Source organism: Lonchura striata, chromosome 3, assembly GCF_046129695.1.
Source record: "Lonchura striata isolate bLonStr1 chromosome 3, bLonStr1.mat, whole genome shotgun sequence".
NCBI lineage: Eukaryota > Metazoa > Chordata > Aves > Passeriformes > Estrildidae > Lonchura > Lonchura striata.
The window spans coordinates 50,402,769-50,416,198 of NC_134605.1; the positions used below are offsets into that span (position 1 = coordinate 50,402,769).

At 38.9% G+C, this 13,430-nt stretch overlaps 1 protein-coding gene across 2 annotated transcripts; it reads right to left on the reverse strand.

Moving 5' to 3' along the window:
• Positions 1 to 881: 881 nt before the first annotated feature.
• MTFR2 (mitochondrial fission regulator 2) lies at positions 882 to 10,308 on the reverse strand. Of its 2 annotated transcripts, none has more exons than XM_077782135.1 (8): positions 10,243 to 10,308; positions 9,611 to 9,742; positions 9,160 to 9,264; positions 8,795 to 8,919; positions 6,676 to 6,890; positions 5,413 to 5,713; positions 3,244 to 3,421; positions 882 to 1,715 (listed from the first exon to the last, which is right to left on the reverse strand). In XM_077782135.1, the coding sequence occupies exons 1-8, from the start codon at positions 10,306 to 10,308 to the stop codon at positions 1,617 to 1,619; spliced, it is 1,221 nt and encodes a 406-aa protein (XP_077638261.1). In that variant the 3' UTR covers positions 882 to 1,616. The 2 variants fall into 2 exon arrangements, with proteins under 2 accessions (XP_077638261.1, XP_021408743.2); XM_021553068.2 differs by having other exon boundaries at positions 3,235 to 3,421.
• Positions 10,309 to 13,430: the final 3,122 nt, after the last annotated feature.

Here is a 13,430-nt window from a genome sequence, read left to right on the forward strand (position 1 = left end):
ATGCTGATACAAACCAGGAAATGGCTTGCAGTCACTGCAGTGCAGATACTGAGCAAGAGGGAGCCAATTCACAGCCTTTATGCTCACTGGGACTCACCTGCCTGCATGTCCTCTTCAGTGGACACCACTTCCTTCACTGGCACTGCCTGCTGCTCTTGTACAGCAGAGACCAGAGCAGCAGACAAAAGACCATGAGGAGCTTTGATGGAAGAGGGTAAAATTATCCAGTACAGGGCTCAGCTAGATATTCTGTACAGATTTCATAACAATTATCAAGTTTAGGTAGAGAAAGCAGCAAATGCTTATTTTGGAAGAAGCATTGGAAGAAAGCGAAGGCCAAACTATTACAGACCAATCAAGGAATGGGAGAATATGATAAAGTTCAATAATTACTAAATTCAGAAGAAATAAATGCCTAGAGAATTTAATTTTAGAAGTGTAATATATCAAATCAATTAAGCTCCAGTTTTAGTCAAAAGATAATTTTTAAAACCAAAATGTATGGTATTTGCACACTAATTTCTTACAACTGTGCAAATAAGACTCAGCAGTAAGAGAGGATGCAGTTGTAAGTCTTCTCCATGTATGTGAGCAGGGAAATAGAAGACACATGGGATATAAGGGATAACAATCTGACAGGATTTGGTTTTATACATCAGGATTGTTAGACAAAAGATTAGGTGAAAACAGCTCCTGTAAGCAGTAGATCATAACAAATTTGTAAATAAGTGGCTTCATTAAATCATTCCTACTCTGGTAGGAAAAAATACAAGTTGTTCTTTAATTAGTTTTAGATAATGCAATTTAAGAACCTGGCTAATACGATCAGTTCTTAAGATACAAAAGAGTCTGCAACACAAAAGGCCACTACCACACACATCTACAATATAAAGAGATTTTTATTTTATAAGCTCTTTTGAACAAAACTGAGTTCATATGCACACGCCAAGACAGAAATTAATATTTAATTACATATGGAATTTAGACTGTGTGCAAGCAGATCTCTCTGCATGGTTTTTACCTCGGAATGCAACTCCCTTATATTACAGGCATTTAATAGATGACCTGCCGTTTACTCACAGCACAAATTTCCACAAACATGAAAATTCATCTCTTAACCCAAAATAAATTAGAAAACTGTTTGCACCTGGAATAAGGAGTTACATCAGTAAACTGCACAGAAAACCAAGGCAACTATGCCCTTTCATGAAAAAGTATTACCATTATATACAGTAGTTATAACACACTTAAAAAAAGTTTACACTTCCTTGTTATTTACACTGGAGTGCAAACAGAGCATATACCTCATCTCCCACAGTAATAAATCTTTGTTTTCCCCACACACACTCTGCTTTCTTGAATTCCCCAGGTTCCAAAGGCACTGCTCCATAGCAATAGAAACCTTCTCTCAGTTCTGTGCTTCTTGTAAAACCATCACATTCACAAGTCTGGCTACTGAGAAACCAAAGAGAAGGAAGAGGTAATTCTACAAACCCTGCAACACCCAAACTCCAACAGCATAGGAAAGGCATGTTCTGGAAACGTTACAGCACCTTACAGCAGTTTCAAAGTAGACCCACCACTTATACACACTGAACCTTCTTTGGAAGTCTCCATTATATCTGAGCTCTCACTTTCCATGCTGGTACATGCTTAACTCCATCAGTTCTTGTAAGGCTGGGTTTTGCATTTGCCTTCAGACTGCAGTGCCCTACCTGAAGAACAGAGATGAAGTTAAAATTATATCCAAGAAACTCTTAGAACCCAGAATTAGGAGATGTTTACAAGAAAAACATTTTAGAAGAGTTGTTGCACTTCTCTCAACATAGAAAGAATAAAATAGTAAGTCTGTGCAATTGGTTTAAGTACATTTATTCTTCAAAATACTCAACAGTTAACAGTTAACAGTTAGAGGCTTGGTTACAAACTCATAGCATTATTCTGCTTTTTTGTATCTACTCCTGAACATGCTGGCCTTAAGCAGTCTCTCTTCCAGGACTTTATAATCCAGCTGTCAGATCCTGGAACAAAAGCTATTCCATATACAAGCTGTTCCAGGAGCTAGTTTTGATCTTTGTATCTAGAATCAGGTATGTCAGCTATGCAGTGCAATAGTCTGCAGCATCAAAAATACCAGCATGATTATTTTTAGGACATTAAAAAAAAAAAAAAAGTCAAATTTCTAAGACTGCACCAGGTACTGTTGACACACTGTAAAACATATGCTACATTTAGCTCAGGAAATCCTTGAGGCAGCTGAAATAAAAAAAAAATCAAATCAAATCACTACAGCTAGAAAGAAAGAGGAGCACACACATTAGTTTTCCTCAAGTTTTCAGCCACACAGCTAGACACACATAAGAGCAGCTTCCAAAGAATATCTAAGAATATCTGGATTTCCATTGTATGTTCTGCATTACTATTTCCCTCCATAAGGGTAACAAATGCCACAAATTGAATCTTTTCTATCACTCTTACAATAAAAAGATAAATAGCTAAGCAGAGAGACATGGTTTAAATTAGTGACACCTATTTCTATCCATCTCATCTGAGCAGTTCTGAGGTTTGTCGAAATGCCTAAAAAACAACAAAGACAGCACTGCTGAACTGTATAAGATGAGGTAGATGGCACAGGCTGATATATGGCACAGGCTGATATGCAGCAATCCGTGCTCAGAACCACCTTAGTCCAATGGCTCTGTCTACCACTTCTTTGCTCCTAGGAAAAACTGTATTCTTCATGGGCTTTACAACAGAATCACAACTCAGATTAAGATTCAAACTGTGTGGAAACTACACTCAAAGGAAAATATTACAGACTCTGCATTTATTTTCATTTCTGAGCAGTTAGGGTATATTAGTCAGACCTTTCTGTACCTTCCAGATAGTCTTATTTGAAAAATTAGTCAACAACTATTTAAACACACAGTTTTCATGCATGGATACCTGCCAGGTTATCATCAAGCTAAGGTCCATAGTTCAATCTACTATGAGCTGAATTTTTAAAATCAATCTTCCAAGTTTTTTTTCTTTGCACATCTAGAAGTACATTTACCAGTCTAAACCCACCCTAATTAAGTTGCAATGTTCTGCTTTGATTATGCTTTAAAGAATAACTATCTAGGCTGAGGGCTAAAAAAAATTGTAGAGAAGTTCTAGACTTGTGAAAACTCTGCAACTGTCCATGAAAACAGGAGTAAGTTCAAGAATACAAACACACGTGTAAAAACATACCACTGGTACCTCAGGACTAGAAAATGGAGAGCTATCAAAAGAATTATTCTCTTTGTCCAGGGAATCATCTTCATCATCATTTTTATGTGCAAATTTCTGCTTTAGAGCGTGAGTTAGTACAGCAACCGGATCCCAGTCTGAATTCTGCATCTTTTTGGGTCTAGAAAGAGGGGTACCTCCAGGAGACCTATGAATGACAACAAAAAAGTTATTGTCTCCTGACCCTAATCCTGTACTAATTCAAAAGCTATAGGCACAACTTCTGTAAATGCCCTATTCTATACATCCCTGATTACACAAGTAATGCTGCTGTAACGTCAAAAACAACTGATACAGTTACACCCAACAACTTGTCAGCCACATTCTTAGCCTCTTAGCCTGAAAACACAACTTGATGCTGTTCCATGAAGAAAGCTGTCAAAAAATCAACACAAAGTGTTAAAGTACTGCAAATAACAAGAAAAAAAGGGCAAAATTGCAGTTTTTATACCAAGTCATTTACAAGTTATATTGAAGTATGTTAATGGGAATGTCCCACTAAGGTATTTTATAATCCCTGTGAACATAATTTAAATTTTATTCATTTTAAGTTCATTTAAATTCAGAAATCAAAATGGCACCTACACCCCAAAATTTACCATAAATGTGGAAGCTAATGACTAGTCCAAGACAACAAATTATAAGATTTTCTAACCATTGAGGAATCTTGGGGGTGTGGTGGAGTAGAAAAATCTAGAGGTGTTCAGAGTTCTGCTGTCTCCGGGCAGATGATTTGTACCTAATAATGCACAATGACAACACCAAGTTCTAAGTCTGGCACTTACAGTCATTGTTGCTTAAGACAAAACCTGAGAGGACTGAGTTCATGGTCCCTACAAAAACAAGCCCTCAGAGCACTTGCACAATGTCTAAGACAATGTTTGGATGGTAGAAACTGGGATCTTCAGGCTCTCCATTTCTGAGAACAGAGGACTTGCCTTTGCAGTACACATTAAATTTGTATACACTTTGTATACACATTAAATTACTGTCAGAAAGATTGTAACAATTTTGATCATCATTACTTCCCCCCAAAATAGAAATTATTCATTACTCAGTTAAGCTTTATTTCAGAATACATGTAGATGCCTAAGTCCAGAAGGCATTTGGATGTACAAGCTATCACTTCCTGCTAATTATGCCCCTGCTCAATGTGTTAAAACTGTCAAACTGAATATCTCACTTTCTTCATTCATCATACATGAAATTATAGAGAAAAAAACATATATAAAGGAAACACACAGGTTTACCCAAGTGCATTTTATATTTGCTTTATTTATTTACTGTGACAATGCAATCAAAAGCATAAAGACATGCTTTTGATTTGCATGTAAATTATTTGCCCAAGTTTTGTGCTAGTCATTTTCAGGTATAAAGCTCACAGTTAAGAAAATGTTGACATGAGAATGCAATAAGTTTTGCCAAGTGACATTCTTCCCACATTGAGAGCTTCAAATATTCATTACAGGTTCAGTTTTTCTTACTTTTTCAGTCCAAGAAGTTCAGAAAAGAATCCTGAAGGTGTAATCTCTATTATACCTAGTATAGCAGACACCAGAAGAGGTATTGAAGTCTTTAGTAAAACAGTTTTTTTACAAGTCAACTGCACTTACCATCAAAACAGCTTACCACAAAAAATATTTATAATCCTATTGAATACTGCACTATTCAACTGCACTACTGAAATACAAATTTATGAAATGTTTTCAATAAATGATACAGTATATGTTTTCATAAACACTTCAAAGCTTGAACCAGGATATTCTGAGTATGTTAACAGTAGTTTTCTAAAGTTTCCCTGAGGATCTCGCCTTTCACAGTGAATCCAGGATTATTTTTTCAGATTAGTTTCCTGTACCTGTGCATGCAGTCCTGTAAGCAACCTCTCACCTCCCCACACCAACCTGAGATTTGCATGCTGAAGCAGCACAATAGTTTAAAATGCTGCATTAGTCAGCATGTTTTAAATGCATCTAAAAGCCATGTCACAAGCAGCTTATGTTTCCCACTGTAAACTAGGAAGCTGCCAACTTCAGTTTGTCAGCAGTAGATGCTCTTTAAATGAATGGTGTTCTCTGGTGCTACTGAACTGCTGTTGATGCTTAGATAGCCTTGGCTTGCACATCCAATCCAACCTACCTCTCAACAGCTCGCAACTGAACTTTGTTTAGGTCTTTCAAAACATCCATCATACTGGGAAAGTTCTTTGTCCTCTGGTGATCAGTACTGTTAGCTGCAGTTGAATCGCTGTTTCTTGCAGCTCGGCGTTGTTTGATAAGTTCCAATGCAGAATTACTAGCATCAACACCAGATGGTGCACCAGAAGGAAGTGGAGGAGGCGAGGGAATTACAAAGTGATTGTGAGAGACGGACAATGGCGTAGAAGTCATGGCTGGCAGTGGGTAAAATCCATCTGGAGTGTCAAGTGCTTTAAAGGCTCCTGCATACAGTTAGAGAAGAAAAACAACAACATATATTAACGTCTAGGATTAATCAGTTTTAAGTCAATATAAGACTTCCCTCTAAAAGCAGGGCAGTCTTTTTTTGGACACCTTGCACATTACAACACAGACGAACTAAACTTAAAGAACCTTATTTCAAACCCTCAAATTCAGAATACATGAAGTAATGAATCTGAGGTGTCTTGTGCTGCTCTGATTTTCACTTCTTGTGTCTTCAATCTAGGCACTAGATAAATCAGCAAAACACCCTGGTGATCAATGGTCTAGAGGTTACAATAACCTACATGAAGCAAATGATAACCATAAAACATGTAAAACAGGTTACAATACTGAGTGCAATGGAGAAGAAACAGAGAAGACCCAACAGAACAGCTGAAGCACAGAAGTGCCTCACAATGCCACAGAAAAGTATCTATCTCGCACCAGTCCAAGTATTTCAGCAACTACAGAGGGGTTGGTCTGCAAGTAAGACAACTGAGACCCAAAACTTAACAGGAAAAAAAAAGAGGTCACAAGATAGACGTGCATATTGGAGACCAACTACCTAGGACACATCTGTCTGTAGCATTTGTTTTTATTAAAGCCCCAACCAGACTGACTTAGAAACAGTGCAAAACCCCAAAGGGACAAACTCTGTCACTTTTTTAAACAGTTATTAGTAGCCTATAGATTGTGATGTTACTAAACTCTTTCAACATCATGGAAATTAGTATGAAGAGTACTTAGGATCAATTGCATTTGAACTTGGCAAATAGACCACAAAATAGAAAAGACAAAGCGCACCAAATAGCAAAAAGAAAAACTAAATATTATATTCAGTAGATGTAGTTGGTGTATCTTCAGTTAAAGCAGTTAAAGTTGTTCTCTACCAATATCAGACACGGCAAGCTCTAAAGCAAAAAAAAGGAACACTGGTTTGCTTTGAATCAGAAGGGCTTACGTGAGGGAACGCTTCCCAAGGTCTGCACTGAAACAATTGCAGCAATCTGAGCACGAAGAAAGGTCAGCTCATCTTCAAGTGCAGAAATTTTCTGGAGCGCTGCCTGATCAACACTGACGTTTTGTGCACTGTTTTTAGGAATGTGCTGTATTGAATCTAGACGTGCATATGGATCAGAAGGAGCTGTACTTTTCTCTTTTCTTCTCAATTCAGTCCTACAAAGCAAAAAAAAAAGGCAGTTTCAAAAGCCTCAGCCAACAATGGAAACCTCAAAACTACTTGGGCTGTTCAACCTAACTTTTCCAACTGTTTAAGGACACTACACTTTTAACCAGTCATCTTCTGAACAAGCACAGTGAAGATCCTTGCAAAATCATCATAAGAATTAGTCAGAAAATTCACTCAGGGATAATTAAACATCATAGTCATACAGTAGGACTGTCATTATTCAATAATTATTAGACTGACACCATAAGGTATCTCTCCCTTCTTGCCACATACAAGGCAAGAGAGGCAAAGAATAATGATCTCTTAATTAGGCTTCAGAAATTTTAGATGAACACTGCAAGCAGCAAAGTAGTTACAATCTTTCAGAAAATGTACTTGAAAATAGTAAGGTTTAATACAGACTTACAGAAAAAGAATCTCACCTTCTGTAAGCTACTATAACCAAAGACAGCCATTAGAAAATTGCGCTGTAAGTCTCAGGTTTTAATTTTAAAAATTGCTTCAAATCTGTGCCTGCAGAAATAAACTTAAAATGTAAGTATAAAATCAAATTACCAGAATTTCATTATGAAACACAAAAATTAAATTTACCCGATTAATTTAAGATGCACTAAGCTTTTATGGAAAAAAAGCCCAGACCTTTTCCCTTATTTTAAACATCCTTTTACTTCAAATCAGACCTGAAGCACTGCTTTCTGATTTGCCAAACCCTCTTGCTATAAACACTGCTTGAAAAGGAAAATGTATCAGTCAGAATAATTCTTGAAAAACATCCCACAGAGCCAGAGGAGGAGGAGAAACAAAGAATGGAAACAACAAAAGAATGAACTGTCATAGTTCTGTGAATCTGGCCAGCTAAATAACAGCACAAGCAGGACAAAACAGGCCAGGATTTTTTTTTTTTTGTCGTTGTTCTTTCAACAATGTTCTTGTTCTTCTGCTATTTTACAGCTGCTACAAACCAACTTTAATAATTTAACAATTATGCCTCAGGAAATATAAGATAAAACACATTGTATCCAACTTCTCCAAGGAAAAGCGTGTCATTTGAATTCATCAATTTCTTGTATTTTCATTTCTGCTAAGTACAACAAAGGTCACAGACAAACAAATGCCAATATGCAGCAGAATTACATTGTCCTATACAGATGCAGTACAAGACAACATGTGTGTACGTTTTATTCTTGCTTCTGGCTCTAACTCATCCTTGGATTTTTAACAGATCTTTATAGAGGAACAGCAAGACAACTTTCTATTTCTTCTCCAGCTGGGAAAAAAAAAAAAAAAGATAAACTTGTATACTATTCATGTCCACAAATTCTTGGACAATTTGTCATTTCACACTATCTGAAAAATTTTGTAATTTGTAAAAATATTTTCCTTCAGCCCTCTATAAAAGCTAGAAACATTTAAATAAAATATATTCAAAATTCTTTTAAAATTTTGAAATTATATTTGTTTTTCCATCAAAGCAACCATTAAGGCTTACATATGACACTGTAAAAATCAAAGCCAAAACAAGACATTATTTTTTTTTGTTTCCTCATTTATAAAGTTTATCAAACAGGGTGTAAACTAGAAGGATAAAAATAGGAATAGTCTTACAGTATACTGCAACAACGCACAAAATACCCTCTGAGTGAATATCATTTTAAGTACAGTAATGCACCTGACATACTACTATAAAAAAAAGAGACTCAATTTCAGAAATCTTTCAGAAAACAATGCTTTACATAGTCATAATCTTCAGGTAAGGAGGAAGTGCCTTTCCTCCCTCCTAAACCCAAAAGCCCAAGATGTTTCCAGAAAAGGCTAGGAATAAAGGACAAAAGCACGCACCATAGAAAAGGCAAAAGTTATTCCTATTATTACTTTTTACGCTTTTACTTACCTAAGTCTAGTACATGCTTGTCCTTCATCATTTGCCACCCACAGGACATCAGCAAGTGATGGAGCCACAGGAGCTGGAGCTGTACTTTGTTCATCATAACCCAATGAACTTGGGTTTTGAACAAACTAAAAACAATGCAAAAAAAATGGTATGAAGGGAAACTGGATTCAGCATATATTGAAGGTTCTGGCTCAGAAAAAAGGAATTTTTAAACAGTGCTATAATGTTTAAGGATGCACCACAGGGGTCCCTAAGGGATGCACCACAAAATTACAAAAGTTAAAAAGAAGAGGAAAGCTATCATCAAATTAAGAAACAAGAAAATACAAACAGGTGAAGTATACATATGACAATAAATTGCTTACTTGAAAATAAGGTCTGGGGTAGGGCTCCAAGGAAAGAATTGTTCCAAGTCTACGGACAACACTTCGAGTAGATCCATATTCCTTTTTTTTGCAAACAGATATGACCTAAAAAACAGAAAACTTTTGAACCTGAGAAGAAAAATCAAAGCCCCCAGTTCTTAATCTCATTTTAATTGAAGTTACTTAATTATTCCATGTTACAGGTAATTAAATATAGTGCAGTTTGGTTAACCTAACTTTTCAATGCTCTTCTCAAAATGAAAGTCTAAAGAGGCCTACAGTGGTCTGACAGACAATGTCTAAAACAATGCCAAAATGCAGAATATTTTCAAGAAGCCCAAAGGCCAACATCTTGAGATACTGGCAAAAGTGCCCGTTTAATTAACTACATGCAGCTGTGTAAGTCTTGGGAAAGAACAATTAGCAAAGCAGTGAAATAAATTTAACATACCTTGGCCTGATAGTTTCTTATGACAGCATATAACTGCTGGAGATGCCCTCCTGGTGAGACTGCTGAAGGTAGGCATGTTCCGAGAGTACGGCTGATACTGCTGCCAAACACGCGAGTTTCAAAAAACACGGCCTGTCAAAAAGACCAGCGGCTTCCAACAACGGAACCAGAAAGTATTCAGGGCAGCTCAGCCAAATCAGCACTCCTGGACATACTCGTTGTTTCCCCACACACAACGCTAGGGTTATCTCGGAACCACAAGCTGCAGCAGCGCCTCGCTGCTGACAGCCCCCACTGGGGAGCTGCCCCCGCTCCAACATCAGCGCCTCTTTCAGCTTCCCCGCCGCGCCTCTCCAGGTCTCTGAGCACTCGGCATTATCTGCTGCCGGGGAACGGGTACGCGGCCTTTTACTTGCAACAGCGCAGCACGAGCAGCCAACGCCGCTGACTTTCGTACCGTCGGTTCGGGCAGTGTCGGGGCAGTGACCCCACGCACGGGCAGCGCGCTCCGACAAACCCGGCTGCGGGCAAGGAAGGCGCTGAAGCCGCCCCAGCTCCCGCGGTGCCGACCTTCCCTCCCTCCGCCCAGCCGAGCGGCTCTCCGGGCCGAGGCCGCCGCCGCGGGGTCTCACCTGGTGCTGCGGCCAGCCGAGGTAGCGCAGCAGCCGCCGGAGGAGCCGCAGCAGCAGCAGCGCCATGGCGGGCACAGCCCGCGCCCGCAGCGCCGCCCGCGCGGGGGGCGGGGCGCCGCGGCAGCCCCGCCAATAGAAAGCCGGCGGTGCCGCGGCAGAGCCAATGAGCGGCGGGGCGGGCCGTCGCGAGGGGTGTCGGGAGGCAGCGGTTTGAACGCCGCGCTGCCCCAACCGGCCCCTCTTCCTTCCCAGGGAGCGCTCCCGGGAATGCGGGCGCACCGCGGCCACCTCGCGCGCCTGGCTGGCCAAGGGATCGTACTCACAACAAAGGTAACGCATGCCTCTGCGAAGGCAGAACACAGTACGCACCAAGAGAACTAACGCGCCAGAGGCTGTTAACTCACTGAATTAATGGCAAGGAGCTACACTGAGATGGTTTAGGCCTTCAATGTAGCAAACTCCTAACTACTTCATTCCGACACCCAAAACAAATGCAGAAAGTATCCTCATTGCAACAACTGCCCAGTAACACCTCACTACAAGTCAAAACCAGGCTTTGAAATTCTGCACTTGCTCTTTTATCTTGCATTTCCCTCCACCTTTTATAAGGAAGACTTCTACTCTTTTCCTAAAGAAAATTTGAAAACTTCAAGAAACTTATTCCTCCAGCTACACAGTCAGTGTTTGGAGGTCACCTTCCCTCATCTGTGCAGTCGGTGTTTTTATTGTTAGTACCGGAGTTCCTACAGCAGCATTGCTGACTGCTGTTATCCATGTCAGCTGATGTAGCAGTACTGGTAACACAGGCTGTAGCAACAGCTTCAAGGGACTAGGAAGATTTAAGCTTGAGGAGAGAAAGGGTAGAAGATTTTAATGGATATTTAGAAAAAAAATGTACTATAATCCTTGCCTTAAAGGAAAAAAGTACTTCTCACCTACTCCTCCAACACCTTACTAAACAAGGGAAAGTGTCAACAGAATGGGAGCAACACACAGCTCTACTGGAAAGCCAGGAAGAGACAGGGTCTCTCAAGCAGCAGCAAAACCAAGGCAAGTTAGTTTTACTGCAACACTGCACTGAGAGGTGCAGTTGGTACTTGTACAGAAATGCTTCAAGTCAGCAGGTACAGCTCTCAGTATAGAAGGGATCTGCAGGATCTTCTGAACAAAAGCATCATATGACAGGCCAGCTTTAAAAGACAAGCAGAAGTGACACAGGGCTCAAGGCTTAATGCTGCTTCCCCAAAGCTCAGGGAGAGCTCCTTTAGAAAAGCATTAGCAAAACAATTGCAGGAAACCTTTACTCTTATGTAGCTGCCCACTGTTACAGTAATGCTGATTGTTCCTGGGAGAGAAGAGGATGTGAGATTTAATTCCAAACCAAGAAACTAAATGGGACACTGTACTAACAGTACGGCTACTGGATTCCATGTTGGCTGGTGGCTCTTTTTTTTCTGCCTAGTAAAACGTATGCCTGATTTTATCTGAACTGCAGGGATAACTTCAAACTCTGTGAATCCACTTCATCTCTGCATGGTGTCCTTAAAATGTGCTTCATTGCTGGAGAGCAGTGAGTCAGAATGAGTAGCTGAATTCAAAAGACAGTTAAACATTTTAAACCAGCATAATGTCTACACAATGATTTTCCCCTGTACCACCAGTGTTGGTCTTTACCTTTTAACAAGAGAAATGCAAAATGCACTGAGATTCCATTCACAAGTCATGCAACTACCCTAGTAGCACCAAGTGGAAGCCTCAGAAACGGTTTTTCTTAGCACAGTGAAAATTGACTGCTCATGTTAAAAGACGAGTACTGAAGCACTTGACTTGGATTGAAAAAGTGAACTCCACTCCCACTTTGTTTCTTGCAGACCTCTCAGACAGACTGCAACTTGCATCTCTGACTACATTATCTCTTAATTTGAATTAACTTATTTAAATAAATGTTACTGGCTGTGATTGTGTGTTCTGTAATCAAATTACATTCCTGAAAAACTACAATTAAATTAGGGATTGCAAAAAAATGGATTTTTATGATCTAACCTCCAGACAGGTTTGTAGTATCAAATGCCACTACTAAAGCAATCTCTACCAGATCTCCTTAGATATTCAGCTGAAGTACATTTAAATATGCCAGATCTTGCAGGAATTGTACTGCTTTGTGATACACAGACCCTAACAATCCACTTTCTACTTGACATAAATGATGCAAATTACCGATTCTAAGGCCATGACAGCTCAAGCATATCTTGATCCTGTTCAGTTTCAGAATATCTAATTTTACTTCATTAGGACAGGCTTTGACTCTGATGTCAAGTTTGCTTTGTTCTCTTTTCTGCTTATTCCAATTTAATGTACACAAAGTCTGACTTTTGCTGAGAAGTCCAAAGAATACTCAGTTTATCATTCCAAAGAGCTATTAAAAGATGCACTGTACATGTAAAAGCAAATATTTTAACAACAGTTTAGTTGGCCTCAAGTCATTCCTTCTTTAATACATAAAGAAGGAATGACTCCCTATTAACTAACTACTACTGGGAGACAAGTATTATTCCTTTCCCATTCTACACAGCTGCTGGCAAACTAATACAACCTAAAATATAGTTTCTTCAGCTGCAATGAGGATTATTTTGTTTTCCTGACTTCTAGTGTTTAATTTATATGGAGGAGTTAACTACTCCCTAAGAGTAAAGCAAATAAGAGAGCATACATTATATAGGTATTTAATACAAACACCACTATTCAAAGCTTTTTTCTTTTTTTTTTTCCTACTTTTAAAGATATTATGCCATGCGACAGGGTGAAATAAGAACAGCTACACTTTTAACTCCATATAACATTAAGATTTAGTTTATCTACAGCATTTTGAGAAAGAGAAACAAAGTAATCTTCTTGTATTAGAATGTCCTTGTTCTGGTAATTCAAGTATATTACTGTCATTCTTAACATTCTAGAGGTTAAGTGTGTACCTACCACTAAAACTAAACTTCAAGGTTTGTTATTTTTGTTCAAACGAAACAAACCACCAACCAAACAACAAAAAAAGAACAATAAAAAACCCCTTAATAGCTGCACTTCGGCTACAAAAATTCTTGCAGCACAATTATTAGAAATCAGTGTTGAAGAAAGTAAGATTAATTTCTCACTCTTCTGGTATACATGAATTCTCTTTACCAATTTAATTTTTC

What these genes read in the sequence shown, in the direction of transcription:
- MTFR2 (XM_021553068.2), bottom strand. Translation starts at nt 10,308, where the DNA reads ATGGCGCTGCTGCTGCTGCGGCTCCTCCGGCGGCTGCTGCGCTACCTC. An exon ending in ACCCCAGACCTTATTTTCAA is followed by an intron (nt 8,920 to 9,159) that starts GTAAGCAATTTA and finishes CATTGTTTTTAG; the next exon opens with TTTGTTCAAAACCCAAGTTC. An exon ending in CTAGTCCTGAGGTACCAGTG is followed by an intron (nt 1,716 to 3,234) that starts GTATGTTTTTAC and finishes TCTGTTCTTCAG; the next exon opens with GTAGGGCACTGCAGTCTGAA.